Below are 15,585 nucleotides of genomic sequence, written 5' to 3'. Positions count from 1 at the left end.
ATGGAAAAAGTTCCTGCCTCGAAAGCTGAGGACCTTGAGATTGGTCTCTTCCATTCTCTTTACAGTTTAATTATGTACACTTTTTAAATTTGTTTTTTCAAGAGTCCTAACATATGATGCTAAGTTTTCTTTATGGCTGCAGAAAACCAATATTATGGACTTCCTTTGTTCCAGGCCACATCTGAATTTAGCTGCAGCGTGGTGTCAGAAGATGTTAAGATAGATGTAGTGCCAACACAAACAAGAATGGAGAGAAGACTGATCAGGATGGAACAATTAACCAAAAGATTCACTTCAAATCCAAATCCCAGCAGTCTGTCGGCTACAAGTAGTAGTAGTTCATCGAAATCGACCAAAGAGCAGTTCTTGGATCACACTAATTCGGAAGAAGAGAATATAATTGGCGCACATAGATTCATGGATATTGATTTTTACAATGCTGTCATAAAAGATGATGTTGATGGTTTCATTGATACCCTTGAACGAGTTTCAACAGAGAAGGAACTATCTCTACGTGCTATTTTTGAACAAGTAAGCCCCTCTGGGAACTCATTGCTCCATATAGCCGCTAGCTTTGATAATTGTGACACAGTGAGGCTGATAGCTAAACACTCCCCATGGCTTCTTTCCAAGAAAAACTTCAAAGGCGATTCGCCACTCCATATTGCTGCCAGAGCTGGATACCTAAACACTGTCATGAAGTTATTGGTTCCCAATTCTTCTGAGCCTGAGCCTGAGAGTGAAAGCACAACTTTTTTATTGTGTTTGAGGGCTCAAAATGAGGAGGGAAACACTGCCTTGCACGAAGCTCTGATAAATGGACATGAAATGTTGGCCTTTTCTCTAATATACATGCTCACGCAAGAACCTGAACCGCTGTATTATTTGAATAACAAGGAAGGGAAGTCACCATTGTATCTGGCGACCGAGGCTTGTTTCTATGGTTGTGTCAGTACTATGTTGGATCAAATAATTAAGTTTGACAACCAATATGGAAAGCTACTAGGAAAGTCACCTGTTCAAGCTGCCATTATGAAGCAGAATACAGGTAAAATTATTGCTGCTATTAACTTTCAACATGGTTTAATTTCTATTTCTGTTGCTGATAAAGGCCTATTCAATTAATGTAGCTATGGAATAGGGTATAAACAACCTTGCCAATGGAGTTCTTGACATCAAGGGTCAAATTTCCCCATCTCTATCTATATATTGATGTATAAAAAAAAAATACTGTATATAAAAGTCACCTCATTGGTAATAGCAAAATATTTTCAACTTATTCTTAAGATTGTAATTGATCAAGACATTTATAAATAACTTGGACTAATTAGTTCGATAAAAAGCTTGTTTATGTTTATTTATTTATAATCAAGCCAAATTTAAGCCTCAGTTTTATGCTTGTTTGATAAACAAGCAAAAATAAAATAAAATTCATGAAGATGCTCGTGAACATTAGAGTTTGATATAAAATAGAGGAAGTCAAGACTCCTTTATAAGCTTTATAATGATGAGCATTGACATTTAAACCCATATATTACTAAGAGTAAGTAATTAACTGGAAGCTGAGATTACTCATCTAAACTAAATAAGCTTGATATGGGCTTGATAACGTTAATTGTGTTTGATCTTAAGCTCAAAACCTTGATATTGAGCTTAAGTTCAGCTTGACTAATAAATCAAGTCAAATTGAGTTCAAGCAGCTTTTATACTTTTTGACTGACTTGAACTTGAAAATCATTTATAGGTCTTGATTCAAGATGTTCGTGCTCAAGCCAAGCTTGAACATGTTACATTCATTATCGAGTCAAACTTAAACACTCACTACTTGACAAAACTCAGCTCATTTAGAGTCTTACACATCTTGTCCTAAACTTGCTCCACTTCCACTATATGGAAGTTTTCTTAGACGAGACCAAACCATTTAAAATAATTTTAATTTTGGATAATTTTTTCAGTAAACATAGTTAGCTATTATAAATTTATTTATAGTAATAGATTATTATTATTATTAACTAAATTATTTATGACGTGACCGAACCATAAAATTGAGAATCATTTCCTTTTCTAATTTTCTATCTGGTCCAATTTTGCAAAGAAAAATTCACACTAAGAAGTTTTTTAAATGGCAGGTATTTTAGATTTGATACTCAAGAAGAAGCCAGATTGGATCCATTTACGGGATGAAGAGGGAAGGACACCTCTCCATTGGGCAGCATCTATGGGATACCTTGAAGGTGTTCGTTTCATGCTTGGTAGAAATGCTTCCATTGCCACTGAAAGGGATAAAAATGGTCTCTTCCCAATTCACATAGCCTCCGCCAAGGGTCATGTTCATCTCATTCAAGAGTTGCTTCAGTATTGGCCCAATTCAAGAGAGTTGCTGAACCATAATGGTCAAAATATTCTTCACGTTGCAGCTACAACTGGAGAACTTAATGTAGTGAACTACATCCTTAAAACTCCTGGACTAGAGTCGCTTATAAACGATACGGATAAGGATGGAAATACACCCTTGCATTTGGCCACCATGCATTGGCATCCCAAACTTGTTAGTGCTTTTACGTGGGACAAGAAGGTGGACCTAACATCGATTAACAGTAAAGGATTAACAGCTCTTGATATTGCTGAATGCTCTATTGGAAACACGTTGACCTATCGACAGGTATATGATTAATTAGGATTAATTTTCTCTTCATCAAAAGGTTTAGGACTTGTTTGGATGTTTTTTTTTTCATTACTCAATTTTCATCAGTCATCGCTCATTACTTATCACTCGTTACTTTAAAATACCACACACATTTGACACAATCACTCAACTTGTCATCATTCAATATTTTTCAACTATTTGTGGGTCGGCCCCACACACTGACCCAATGTCAGATGACTTTTTTCTTTTTCTTTTTCCCTTGCCTCTCCCCTTCGTTTTTCTCTGCTTTTCTCTTTGTTTTTCCCTGTTTTTCTCTGCTTTTCTCTTCATCCATGTTAACACAGTGACAAATCCACAGTGACAAACCGTCACAACAACCATCACCGTAGCCGCCGCTACAACCCACCATAGCCATAACAGCAATATCAACATCAACAGTGGCGACAACCTCGACGAACTCGAGAAGAAAAAAAAGGAATGGAAACCCAGTGAAAAGGAAAGAAAAGAAGAAAAAAAAAACCCAAGCCCAAAAACCCAGTGAAAAGAAATGGAAAAAAAGAAAAAAGAATGAATCAGAAAAAACCCACACCACCACCGCTTACCACCACCACTCACCAAACCCAGAAAAAAAAACTCACACCTCAATCGGCAAACAACCCACTGATTCAAGACCGAAATTCAAACCATCCTTCAACACCGAACTCAGACCAATTCGAAACTGATTCAACCCGAAACTCAAACAACACCACTAGCAACGAGCCAATACGAGGAGACGATATGAGCAGGCATCAGGATGTGGCGGATTGGATCCAAAAGGTGGTGGATGAGGACCCGACCCACTGCAAGATCTTCATCCATGGTCTCGGCTGGGACACCACTGCCGAAGCCCTAACCGTCGTGTTCAAGGAATGGGTATTTTGAAACCCCAAATCCAAATCCAAACCCATCCTTACCCGGTCATGGAGTGCGGCGAAAACCAAAATACCTTCTATGATGAAGAACAAAAAAAAAAAAAGAGAAAAAAGAAAAAGAAAAAGAAAGCAAGAACTGCATAGCTGAGACAACCAAAAAAAAAAAGCTTACAACGAAGGAAAAAAATTTCGTGATGATCTGAGATGGTCTAAAGGATGGGCGGCAGATGGGTATGGAGAGAAGAGAGTTGCTTGGGAAGAGAAGAGGAAGAGGAAAAAAGAAAAAGGTAAAAAGAAAAAGAAAAAAAGAGATGGTCTGATGAAGGATGAAACAGGACACAGATAATGGGGGCCACCGTGTGAATATATTTATGGAAATGTCATTGAAAATAGAGTTATGAAAACTGAAAACACCTAAAATATGTTTTCAGTTTCTATAACTCATAACTCAAAAATTAGAGAATTGAATGATGGAAACAAAAAACTGGAAACAGAGTTATGGGGTGCCAAACAGAATTCTCAGCTATGGGTCTCACTATTTTTGAGTTATGAGTTATGGAAACAGAGTTATGAGTTATGGAAATCATCAATCCAAACAGCCTCTTAGGGTCCGTTCGTTTGGGTGGAAAATAGGGAGGATGGAAAATAGAGAAAGGAAAATAGGATAGAAAATACTGTTTTTCACTATTTGTTTGGGGAAGAAAAATAGGAAAGAAAGAAAATTGGGGAGAAAGTCTTCTCTCCGGGTCCACATTTTTTTTTTCCTTCCAAATCAGAAGGAAAATCTGGAGAGAAAAGTATTATGGTAGCACTTTTATAAAAATGCCCTCTTCCCACCTATTTTTTTTTTACGTTCTCCTCTTTTCTTTTCTTTTTTTCATCATGACCTGAAATGTTCTCTATCTTTTTTTTTTCAACGTTACTTGAGCTTCAATGACCTTTTTTTCTTTTTTTTTCACGTTACCTGACTGTTCTTTTTTTTTTTTTTTTTCAACGTGAGCTAATCTAATTTTTACATAATAATAATAATAATAATAATATAAATATATATATATATAATATAATAAATTTTATATTATGTAATGAGTACAAATAAATCTATTTTTTACATATTATATAATAAGGGTATAATAGTCAATTTATATAAATTACATCCCTTTTTATAGTCAATTTATAATAGTCAATCTATTTTTACCCTCCCACCTTTTCACCCCTCCAACTGAACATACAAAAGAGAAAACTAAATATTTTCCATCATTCTACTTTTTCCCTCCTCCCACCGAACGGACCCTTAGTCACCAAATCAATCATTAAAACAAAATTTATTGACCTTTTTCAATAAAGATTTCCACACATGCATGAAACATTTACAAAAAGAATTCATTTACAGGATATGGTCAGTCTTTTAACAAAAGCTATATATACATACATACATACATACACACACATATATATATATATATATATATATATATATATATATATATATATATATATATATATATATGGATTCATTTCAATATTGGTGTTGTTTACATTAATAAAAGCCTCGAACATGATTTGACTAATTAATAAATCCGCTTAAAATTGATTAATTTGCATAATCGAGGTTTAAACAAAATATTCTACGTTGTTGCTGCAGCGACTGACAATGATTCCATTAAGAGCTGCTGGTGTGCCAAGAAATCCTAGTGCCAATGCTCGAAGACAATTTTCTATTAGATTGGAGGCACAGAAGTCGGACATCTGTAAAGACAAAGTCAACACACTTCTGTTGGTGTCCACCGTTGTTGCCACAGTGACCTTTGCTGCTGGATTTTCAATTCCTGGTGGCTATAACTCCTCTGGCGAAGATTTAGGCACAGCCACTTTGATAACACACAACTTTTTTCACGTTTTCATTTTTTGTGACACTATAGCAATGTATAGCTCCGTTGTTGTTTCTGTCACTCTGATCTGGGCTCAATTAGGGGATGTCCATTTAGTGCTTATGGCGCTTAAAACAGCTTCACCACTTCTTGGAGTTGCACTTGTCACAATGTCTTTGGCTTTCTTGGCTGCAGTATACCTTGTTGTGAGCACACTCAATTGGCTTGCCAATGTTATTATGATCATGGGTTTGGTCTTCTTGGTGGCTCTTATAGCACTCTACTTCTTTCTTTGGTTCCCGATGTCTTCAAGTTGCCTAATATTGCGTTACGTATCTTACTATCCCTTTTGTCTTCTGGTACTGGTGGCTGGAAGTGATGAATTGGTAGTGTGATATGCTTAATACTTTGAGTGGCTGCACTCTGTTGTCTACATATTTTCCTATAATGCTTATATCGTGTACTCTTTGCTATCATTATATATGACTTTGATATGTATTACGACAGTATTTTGTTTTTGTTTTGAGTGATGATGGTGATATCTACCTATCATATATCATTTATATATACTATATTTGGGTTTAGAAGTTGTAGCAATATTTTAGTTAAAAACAACCTGCATATTTGTTATTCTCTTCGTTTTTTATGATTTCTAAATTGATAAAAATCCTAATTTGATTACAATTTAAATTCTTCATCTTATTAATTTATTTTTTACAAGAAGTATCTTAATACACTAAATATAATTACTAGGTTCAGGTTTTTTTTTAAGATGACTATGTGCAAGTATATCCGCATATTCACAAAAACTATATTTAGGTTAGATAGCAAGATATACATTATAATAAAGTTTAGATTTTAATAACAATAAAAATTAGCTCAAATTACATAAAAAATAACCCAAACAAATATATGACTAGACTAAACAACAAGTAAACAAATTATTCAACAAAAAGAATATTAAAAAAAAAAAAGTCCCTAATTATTCAAATTTGTAACTCATTCAATCCATTACATAAAAATAATCTTTAATTTCATTTTTCCTTCAAAATGTACTAAGAGAAATATTGTGGTCATGAGTTCTACTTGGCGATGCCGGTAATTATGTTCTCTTTGGCTTTCTAGTTGCAATAATTTTGCTTTGATTTGACTCGCAATTATACCAAATTTCATCTCTCTCTCTCTCTCTCTCATAGTTTATTACTCTCATCTCAACATTTTCAATTCCCACTTTGTCTCTTATTAGTCTTTTTTTTTTTTTTTTTTTTTTTCTTTCTTTGTTAGTGAAAAGTAATTGTAATACTCCATATATTTGCATTTTTTTTTGTGCGTTGATATATTTCAGTTAACTCTTTATTAAATTTTGAATAATTTAAATTTCTTAATGATCACCTTAAAAGAAATTCCTAAAGCCACCATTGGAAGAAAGGGATATGGATGGTGACTTCACTTGCGATGTTGTTCCTAGCAGAGAACGCCTAGAAAGCTATGAAGCGAGTATAGGAAAAGCTTGTGAAGAAGCATAGCAAGCTCGACCATGGTAGAATTGTGTGAAATAATGCACACATAATGCGATATTGTCAATGAAGAAACCGCAATCTCCTCGAACATTTGTCAGTGTGTAAATTCTCTGAAAAATATGTACGTCGATTGTACAGAATTGCGTGCATTATTTCACCATTTGTGCATGTTAAATACACAAAATTGTAAGCCGTATAAAATTATGCCACATTATTTAAAAATTTGTTTATGTTGAATACAAATTTGTGTACATTCTTCCAAAACTGGTATGTTCAAATATAAATAATTGTGTACAATTTTTGAATAATAAAATAATTAAGCACTAAAAAAAATTTGAATTTTATAAAAAAAAAATACAAATTTTAATTAAACTAGTTAAATATAAAATTCTTTTATACATATTATGTAATTCGACTTTTTTTTTTTTTTTTTTGGGTTGTAAAATCCAGCTTTATATATGTAATTCCGAAACTGTGCCTGAGTCCTGAGCAATCAAACCCACCTTCACGGCGACCTTAAATTTGCGTTAAATCAAACTTCAATTCACACAAAGAAAAAAAAAAGCAAGCGAAAATGGAAGGGTCAGCGAAGAAAGGGACGGGGACAGTGACTTCACTAGCGGAGATGTTCCCAGCAGAGGATGCCCAGAAGGCCGTGAAGCGCGTGCAGGAAAAGGTCGCGGAGATACAAAACGAACTCCACCGCGTACGAGGTTTCATCTCCGACAACTCTAATCTCATCAACCTTGTCCAGAAACTCCCCGAACAACTCCACCACAACATCATCGTAAAACACACTACTTTTTACCTTTTCTCTTCTTCTTCGTTTTTTTCACCAATGGTTAATATTTTTGAGACTTTGCCCGTATTTTTATGTATATGTATATGTATATGCATAGGTCCCGTTTGGGAAAGCTGCGTTTTTTCCAGGGCGTTTGATACACACGAATGAACTTATGGTGCTTTTAGGAGAAGGGTACTATGCTGAAAGAACATCGAAACAGACTGTGGAGATTTTGAAAAGGAGAGGGAAGGTTTTGGAGTCCCAAGTTGAGTCCCTTAAGGCAATCATGCGGGACCTTAAAGCCGAGACTTCCTTTTTCGATTCTACGGCTTCCGAAGCTGCGGTACGCCTGTCTGTCTGTCTGTCTGTCTCTCACTGTTTATAAGTTATTGGAAATATGAATGATTTTTATGAGGCATGAAAATTGAATTCATTTTGAGTAGTCAGTGACCGTGTAGTGTGAACTATTTCTGTTTAAGTGGTTTGAATTAGTTTACAAGATAGGACCTTGCAATGCGGCAAAGATGTTTTGTGGGATTTTTTAAGTTTACAGTGCTCAGAATGCGTGTTGATTTTGCTTATCATGTTGCAATTTGTGAAAGTGTAAGTTGCCTTCAAGGATATATAATAATGTGGATATTAGACATATGGGAATGGTGAATGCGATTGTTTTTGAATTCGGCATGTATATAATGATGAGCTACTTAAGGTTAAGATACACAATAACAAAAAAGTCAATTTTTTTTAGATTCGATAAAGCTCTGGCTTATGTGCTTTCTTGATATCCAAGGCGATCACTAGATTTCTGGTCCTTTCAATTTCAAAAAAGTTGTTGGAAGACTGAAGTTGGGTAACTTGGGTTTGGTCCTTAGGGAGTGTGTTTTAACTTCCAACATACTCAATTGTCCTAAATGGAAGTTTTTTAGGTTAATTTAAAGGTGTGAAAGGGCCGAGACAGGGAGACCCCCTGTCTCCATATCTCTTTTTTATGTCAATGGAAATTTTCTATAGATTGTTGCAAAGAGCTTCTGTGGAGAGCAAGGAGTTCAAGTTTCATCCAAGATGTCCCTATATCCACCCTACTCATTGTTTTTCGCCAATGATCTTATGATTTTTTTGAAACTATCAGTTAGGACTTATCTGGGTTGTCTGCTAACACTAGTATGAGTGAAGTGTTCTTTGCTGGAACAGCTGAGTTTATTAAAGATCAGACCTTCTCTATTCTTAGCTTCAAGGAAGGAAGGCTTCTGGGTAGATATTTTAGGTTGCCACAGATTTCTGGGTGGTTGAATGCTAGAGACTGTCAGCCTTTGGTGGAGAGAATTACTGCCATAATTTAATCTTGGACATCTTAGAAGCTATCATTTGAGGGAGTTTGGGGCCTAGAAGGATTTATGATAGGAATAGGACTGCTGTTTTTAAACATATTTTTGAAATTTGTTTCCCCAAATTGGTACATTATCTGCTGAGGGGTAGGAGCTTATGGTCAATTAAAATACAGCAGGGGAGTTCATGGGGTTGGAGAATGATGATGAAGCTAAAGGATCATGCTTGAACCTTGATAAAACATGGAGTAGGGAAGCGAGAAAATATTTTTCTTTGGGGGGACAACTGGCATCCAGATGTGGTGTTGCTGTTGAAATATGGTCGTAGAGTAGTTTGTGATGCTGGGAGTTCATTGTGGCAAGGGTTTCTGATGTCTGGAAAGATGGTCAATGGAATTCGGCACCTTCAAGGTTCGGAGACCTGGTTGCCATTCTAGCCAGAATGCAATTAGGGACAAGCCGCAGGAAGTGGATTGGTACAAGTTGGTGTGGTTTCTGCTACAATTCCAAACATTACTTAATATATTATGGTTAACAATTGACGAAGACTCTCTACTCATGAGAACCCAAGATTTTGAGTTGGGGGGGGGGGGGGGGCGGATTATAAGTGTAAAAAAAAATTATAAATTTCAAATAAGTATCTATTTAACATTAACAAACTATCAACAAAGATAGATACGCAAAATCATTGTTTCGTAATACATTATAATGCAATCATCTACTAACAAAGACAAAGACATAAAACACCATTGTTTATTATTATATTAGAGCATCTGTATCAGCTCATGCAAATAAATCAGTCTATTTTAGCATAATAACCTTTTTTACTTTATTTTATGTACTTACTTTTCAAAATACCTCATATCAAATTATTTATTTTATACTACATTACATTTCATCAGAATACTATTTCCTTATCAATTTTTTATTATTATCTCAAATCATCTCTCTTTCCTCAACTAAAAACCATTGCCCTCAATCTAAATAATTTCTAAAACATTCATTTGCATAATTACGGAAATTTTGTAAAATTTTCCAATCAACCCCAAAGTACACCCACATTAGTCTATGTATCATTGTACAAAAATACATGTGCTACAAAATTGTGTAAATTTACATAGTTAATGTAGCACAAATGTATGTTTGCACAATGATACATAGATTGATATAGGTATATTTTGGGGTTGATTGGACAAATTTGGGGCCTTATATTATTTTACAACTGATGCAAATGCTATTTCATTGAAATTAATGTAAAATTGTAGAGGAGGGGGCCCAAATATAAAATTGTAGAGGAGGGGGCCCAAATATAAAATTGTAAAGAAAATATCTCTCTCTCTCTCTCTATATATATATATATATATATGTTAAAAAAAATTTCTTGGGACTAGGGTGGGCCCAGGCCCCCTTGGGTCCCCACCTAGTTCCGTCCCTGCTCACGAGAGATTAGTGAAGTGAGATTATAAGAATGATATAATATGAGTATACTGTAGAGGTTCCTTGGAGAGTAGAGACCCCTTGTTTTTCAAGCATCCTTCCACCGAAAGAATTTGGTAGCAGATTCTCAAGCTATGTCTGGCAGGCAAGCAGATTTGTTCATGGTCCAGTATCGGGTTCCAATATCTGAGGGGCAGTAGCATAATAGTCCAGCAAAATTATGTTGCATCACATGTGATGGAGATGATAAGGTGATAGACGGCAATGGATGGAAGTACCAACTTGATAGAAATGCTAAAGTTTAAGTACTAAAATGATAAAAGAAAAAAACTTTGGGGACAAGAATGACAATTCACCAAAACTTAAAAGGGTGGAATTTGGGTTTTGGCCTCTTTTATGACACTTTGTGATTGAATGTTAATAAATAAATTATGCCTTGTCTCTGACAATATAGAGACTTATGCTGTCATGTTTGCTTCCTTTAAAGAACGTTTTCTATCATTTCCTGATGTGATATTTGTATTCATAATCTATTATTTGGCTCTGCATACATTAACATTTATCTGTTTGTATTCTCATTCATACTTACAACAGGAAGGTCTGCTAGAGATAACGGAAGATTATGTGGAGGAAAATTCTACTGAAAGGGAATCTGAATCAGGCAGGTTCTTGCCTCTTGTTGTTTTCTGTCAGTAGCTTGGTTCTGAAACTTGAAATGCAGTTGAGTTATAATTATAGAAGTACTGGATGGTATAATTACAACTTTGGTAATTTCAAATTTATTGTTTTTTTTTTTTGTTTCATTTTTGGGTTTGTGCGTGTCTGGCAATCACTTTGTATCAATATTCATCAAAGCACTAATATTAGTTTGTGAGAGTAGAAGAGGTGGCATATGCTACTAAGGGAGACAGAACTAAGCCATTTCTCCTTCTCCTATGAGTAAAAATAATTATATTTAACAATTAACAAGCTTCTTTTCTAGAAAATTGCTGAATGTCACAGTTAATCTTTTCCAGGCCCTCCAGAGATCTTAGTTGCCAACAATTATAAATGCATGTAATATTGTATATGCTCTAGAATTTAGTTTTTTCATTGAATGTATATTATTTACATGAGCTAGTATAGAATTGAGCCAGTCAATAAGTTTCTGGCCCAACTCTGTTTATAATTTTATTGGAATGATTACCATCCTGATGCGGATCAGTGCTTGAGACATAAATGTCATATTCAGGTCCACCAAGGGAAGATACTCCTAGCTTTTCTGAGGCAGACAAAGCAAAAGTTTCAGTTGAAGATGAAGAATATGCTCGTATTATGTCAAGGTTGGATGAACTTGAGAAAGAAGAACTTGAAGCTGAATGTGGCAATGAGACTGTTGAAGAAAATGAACAAGTTGCAGTTGATGATGAAGATTATGCTCGTTTGATGTCCAGGTTGGATGAACTTGAAAAGGAAGAACTTGAAGCTGAAGATGAGAAAAATAAAGATGATTTTAATAAGTTATCAGATCAGAAATGTTTTGACACCAATCTCAGATATTCAGAGGTAATGCTTTGGATTACATTGTAAGATTTTGGCTAGAAATATTTTAAAATGATTTCCAATAAAATTGGATTTTGTAATAAACAATTTGTTGCAATCACTTTTCAAATAGGGGTATCAGTCAAGAGAACTGTTGGAGAAGACGAAAGATAAAAAGGCAGCCACTGAAGAGTTTCTAAGTAAGTGTGATCCTCAACAAGATTTGAACAATCAGCTAAATGTGAGTAGCATCTTCATACTCTTCTTTCTTGGTGTTATTGTTTATTAAACTCATATCGGCTACTGAAATTATATATTTTTTGAGTCATTGATTTTTTAACAATTAATGCAGTGTATGGGTTTGATGGTGCAATCTGTACCCGAAGGTTAGTCTTTAACCATTTCTTTTTTATGGTTTCTTTTTCTTTTCTTAAATATCATATTAGCTTCTAGATCTTTGAGACACTACTAATCATCCCTTACAACTTCATCCTGGTTTTATATGCCAGAGACTGATGATCCACCTTTCCTACCCACCCCCACCCACACCCCCACCCCCACCCCCATTTCTTCTTATGGTGTCATAATTTGACAGGAGAGTTCTGACTAATTGTGATACCAAGTCTCTATTATACCTTTTGTAGTCATAGCACACTCATAAGACGCTGTATAGTGTTGAGTAAAATTGATGAGCTGGTCACTTTGGCCAATTGCTCTAATTTCATATTCACAATTTCTGCTGAGATTGATTTTTCTATTCAGATGAAAAATCACATGGTAAAAGTTTGGCACACAATGTGATAAAATTCAGTCCTCCTGAGAAGGCCTTGATGCTCCCTGAAGTGAAGGAGAATGTTCAACCAGTGCCTTTATCAAGAAATGAGGTATCTATAGCTTGTTTCTAAACTCTGCAGCACTCTGGCTGCTTTCTTCTCTGGTGTTGTTGCCATATTTTATTATCTTTCCAAACAACATGTAAGTAAAGATTATATTTGGAGAATGTAAAGCATGTGGACTGCCGTCTAAGGAGACTTAGTGGTAGAATGAGGAGGTTTAAGTAGCAGTTAATTTACAAAGATAATATACAAGCCTACCTAGATGTAAAGACAATGCTGCTTATGAAAATTATAAAGTGGTGAATAGGGAAGCAAAAAGGTCTGTTTAAGAGGCTAAATTTAAGGCTTATAATGAGGAGAAAAGAATATTTATAATCTTGCTAGGAAAAGAGAAATGAAAACAAGAGAGGTACCAAACAGATTGCAAGACAAGAGAAATGAAAAACAAAAAAGATACCAAACAAAAAAAAATTATAAAGTTGCTAAAATTTCTGAATGTTTCTCTAAACTCTAAATTTTTTTTCTAGTGAAAGCTATTTATCACAAAAGCTCTAAAGAGTCTAAACTGATGCTCTACAGCTAAAGCTTTACTTTTTCTGGCAATAACAAATGGACACATACTTTTACTGGATGAAACTAGACATGGAGTCTACATCAGGTTGGAATCATGGAGGGAGGCTTTAGAATCTAAAGGCTTTAGGTTAAGTGGGTCTAAAACACAGTAATGGAATGTAAGTTTAGTAACAGGAGAAATAAAGATAGAGTTGTATATCTTGATGGTTAAGAGAGATCAAAGAGTGAGTGCTTTTGATATCTTGGATCAATAATTCTTAAGGATGGTAAAATGGAAGAGAAATTATAATAGAAGAAATGGGTGGTTGAAGTGGAGAAGCGCATTAGGAGTGTTGTGTGATCATAGAATATCTATAATGTTAAAGGGAAAGTTTTCCAAGACTGTTATAAGGCCAACTATGTTATATAGTACTTTGAATGGTGAGCTCTTAAGAAATAACATGTTCTAAAATGAGCGAAGCTGAAATGAGAATATTGAAATGGATAAGTGGAAATATGATACAAAATCCAGGTTTCTTTTTTGTTACGAATGACAATTATATTGAGCTTGATATTCACTACTAAGAAACCTGATTGAAAATTAATATCTTTTGGGAAGAATGTTAGTTTGTATGGATAAACCAGAAAAAAGTACATGTTATTGTGTAAAATATTTTAATGAATTCCTATTGGATACCCTCAAAAGCCAGTAGATGTGGAATGATGTCAATTTTAGTACATAAATACTAATTTTCAATAATTATTCTTAAAAGGAACCAGTTGCACTTCTTTTGGTTTCTTTGTTTTTATGTTTTTTTTTTATAATAATTCTTCCCATGTTGCAGACTTGCAGCTGTGAAAAAGAAATAAAACTGGTGCTAGGATTTGAGTTTTGAAACCATAATTCTGGATTTTTGCTCTGTAATTTTAGTCACTTCTTTTTGGAGAAAAACTTCTTTTCCCAATCTCAAATACCACAACTAATTTGGCAGTGGCATTTGTGAAAGTCATGAGATGTAATGATTGTTTACAATTCTTATTGAAATCATTTAAGCAGCCTTTGTTTTACAGGTTCCAACCCAGTCTTCAAAACAAGGATTTGATGCTCAGAAGGTATGTCTCTTGTCAATTGGGTGAAATGAACATTAGCTACTAACTATGTCATCCTTTACCAATTATTAAGTAGCATATATTGTTCACAGGCTTTTACAGGCTCCATTATAGAGCGCACTCACAATACACAAATTAATTCAAGTCAAGAATCTGCAACTTCATCACAGGTATACTTATTATTTGTAGTAGATTTTATGAACTGTGTGGCTTAGTAACTTGTCCATTGATGTCAAATTTGATGGTTTGGGCTCTGCAGTCTCCCAGTTCCCAACCTTCAAAGCCAGTTTCCAGGTTCAAGATGCAGAGAAGATAGCTGCCAATATTGTCAGAATATCCAGAAACACTTTTGGCAGATTAGGTAATTATAAATCTGTTGGAGGCAGATACAAAAATTCTCTAAATACGTGTTGTGACTGCTGTCTCTACCAGCATCTTGTATATGCTGAGGTCAAACATTGCCTTCCAATTCCCTTGAAATAGAGGGGACCATCACTTTATCCTTCAGTTCTTTCAGTGGAAACAAAAGGAAGAAGAAAAGAAGTATGAGCCTATCTGTCGACAGTAGGGAAGAGATCTATTGATTCTCCACCCCATATGATGAATACTCCTCTTCCTCTTGTATACTTTTTTGCTTTTGTCAAGGTAAAGGGAGTTTAATAGCAGGAGTTATGATAATTGCCTTCTCTCTGAGTCTTTTCCTACGATTAGGTTAGCTCTCTACTGGTCACACACTGAAAGGGATAAATTTCTTGTTTCTATGGAGGGTTAAAAATTTTGTTTTAAAACCATTGGAACAACTTACCAAGAAAAAAAAAAAAAAAAAGCCTTGTTAAAAATATTGATTGATGAGGTTTTAATGTCAATATGTACGACAGGTTTGAAGTTTTGATTGAAGAGATTATATTGCCAATATGTGCATGATATTACCCTATCTGACACATGTATTTGTTATAATGAGAAACTAAGAGAGATGCTACGTCCACAATATTTTCATAACAAATCATAAGTGGTTAGTTGTTATTAGTTCAAATTTGAACTTAACGCTAAGATTACTTTTTGGCCCCAATAATA

General features: G+C 34.7%; 2 protein-coding genes across 2 annotated transcripts; both read left to right on the top strand.

Annotated features, from left to right (window-relative positions):
• Positions 1-5,821, top strand: LOC142638945 (protein ACCELERATED CELL DEATH 6-like). The gene is made up of 4 exons (XM_075813022.1): positions 1-43; positions 143-1,048; positions 2,130-2,662; positions 5,201-5,821. The coding sequence occupies exons 1-4, from the start codon at positions 1-3 to the stop codon at positions 5,819-5,821; spliced, it is 2,103 nt and encodes a 700-aa protein (XP_075669137.1).
• A 1,590-nt stretch (positions 5,822-7,411) lies between these two features.
• LOC142638112 (uncharacterized) lies at positions 7,412-15,197 on the top strand. The gene is made up of 10 exons (XM_075812106.1): positions 7,412-7,733; positions 7,846-8,073; positions 11,087-11,153; positions 11,724-12,037; positions 12,147-12,254; positions 12,366-12,399; positions 12,776-12,897; positions 14,473-14,514; positions 14,604-14,681; positions 14,771-15,197. Exons 1-10 carry the CDS (start codon positions 7,521-7,523, stop codon positions 14,825-14,827), a joined length of 1,263 nt encoding a protein of 420 aa, XP_075668221.1. The 5' UTR covers positions 7,412-7,520; the 3' UTR covers positions 14,828-15,197.
• The last annotated feature ends 388 nt before the right edge of the window (positions 15,198-15,585 follow it).

Source organism: Castanea sativa, chromosome 6 (assembly GCF_040712315.1).
Source record: "Castanea sativa cultivar Marrone di Chiusa Pesio chromosome 6, ASM4071231v1".
Lineage (NCBI taxonomy): Eukaryota > Viridiplantae > Streptophyta > Magnoliopsida > Fagales > Fagaceae > Castanea > Castanea sativa.
Note: the sequence above shows the minus strand (reverse complement) of the source record. Positions and strands in the feature narration are given on the sequence as shown.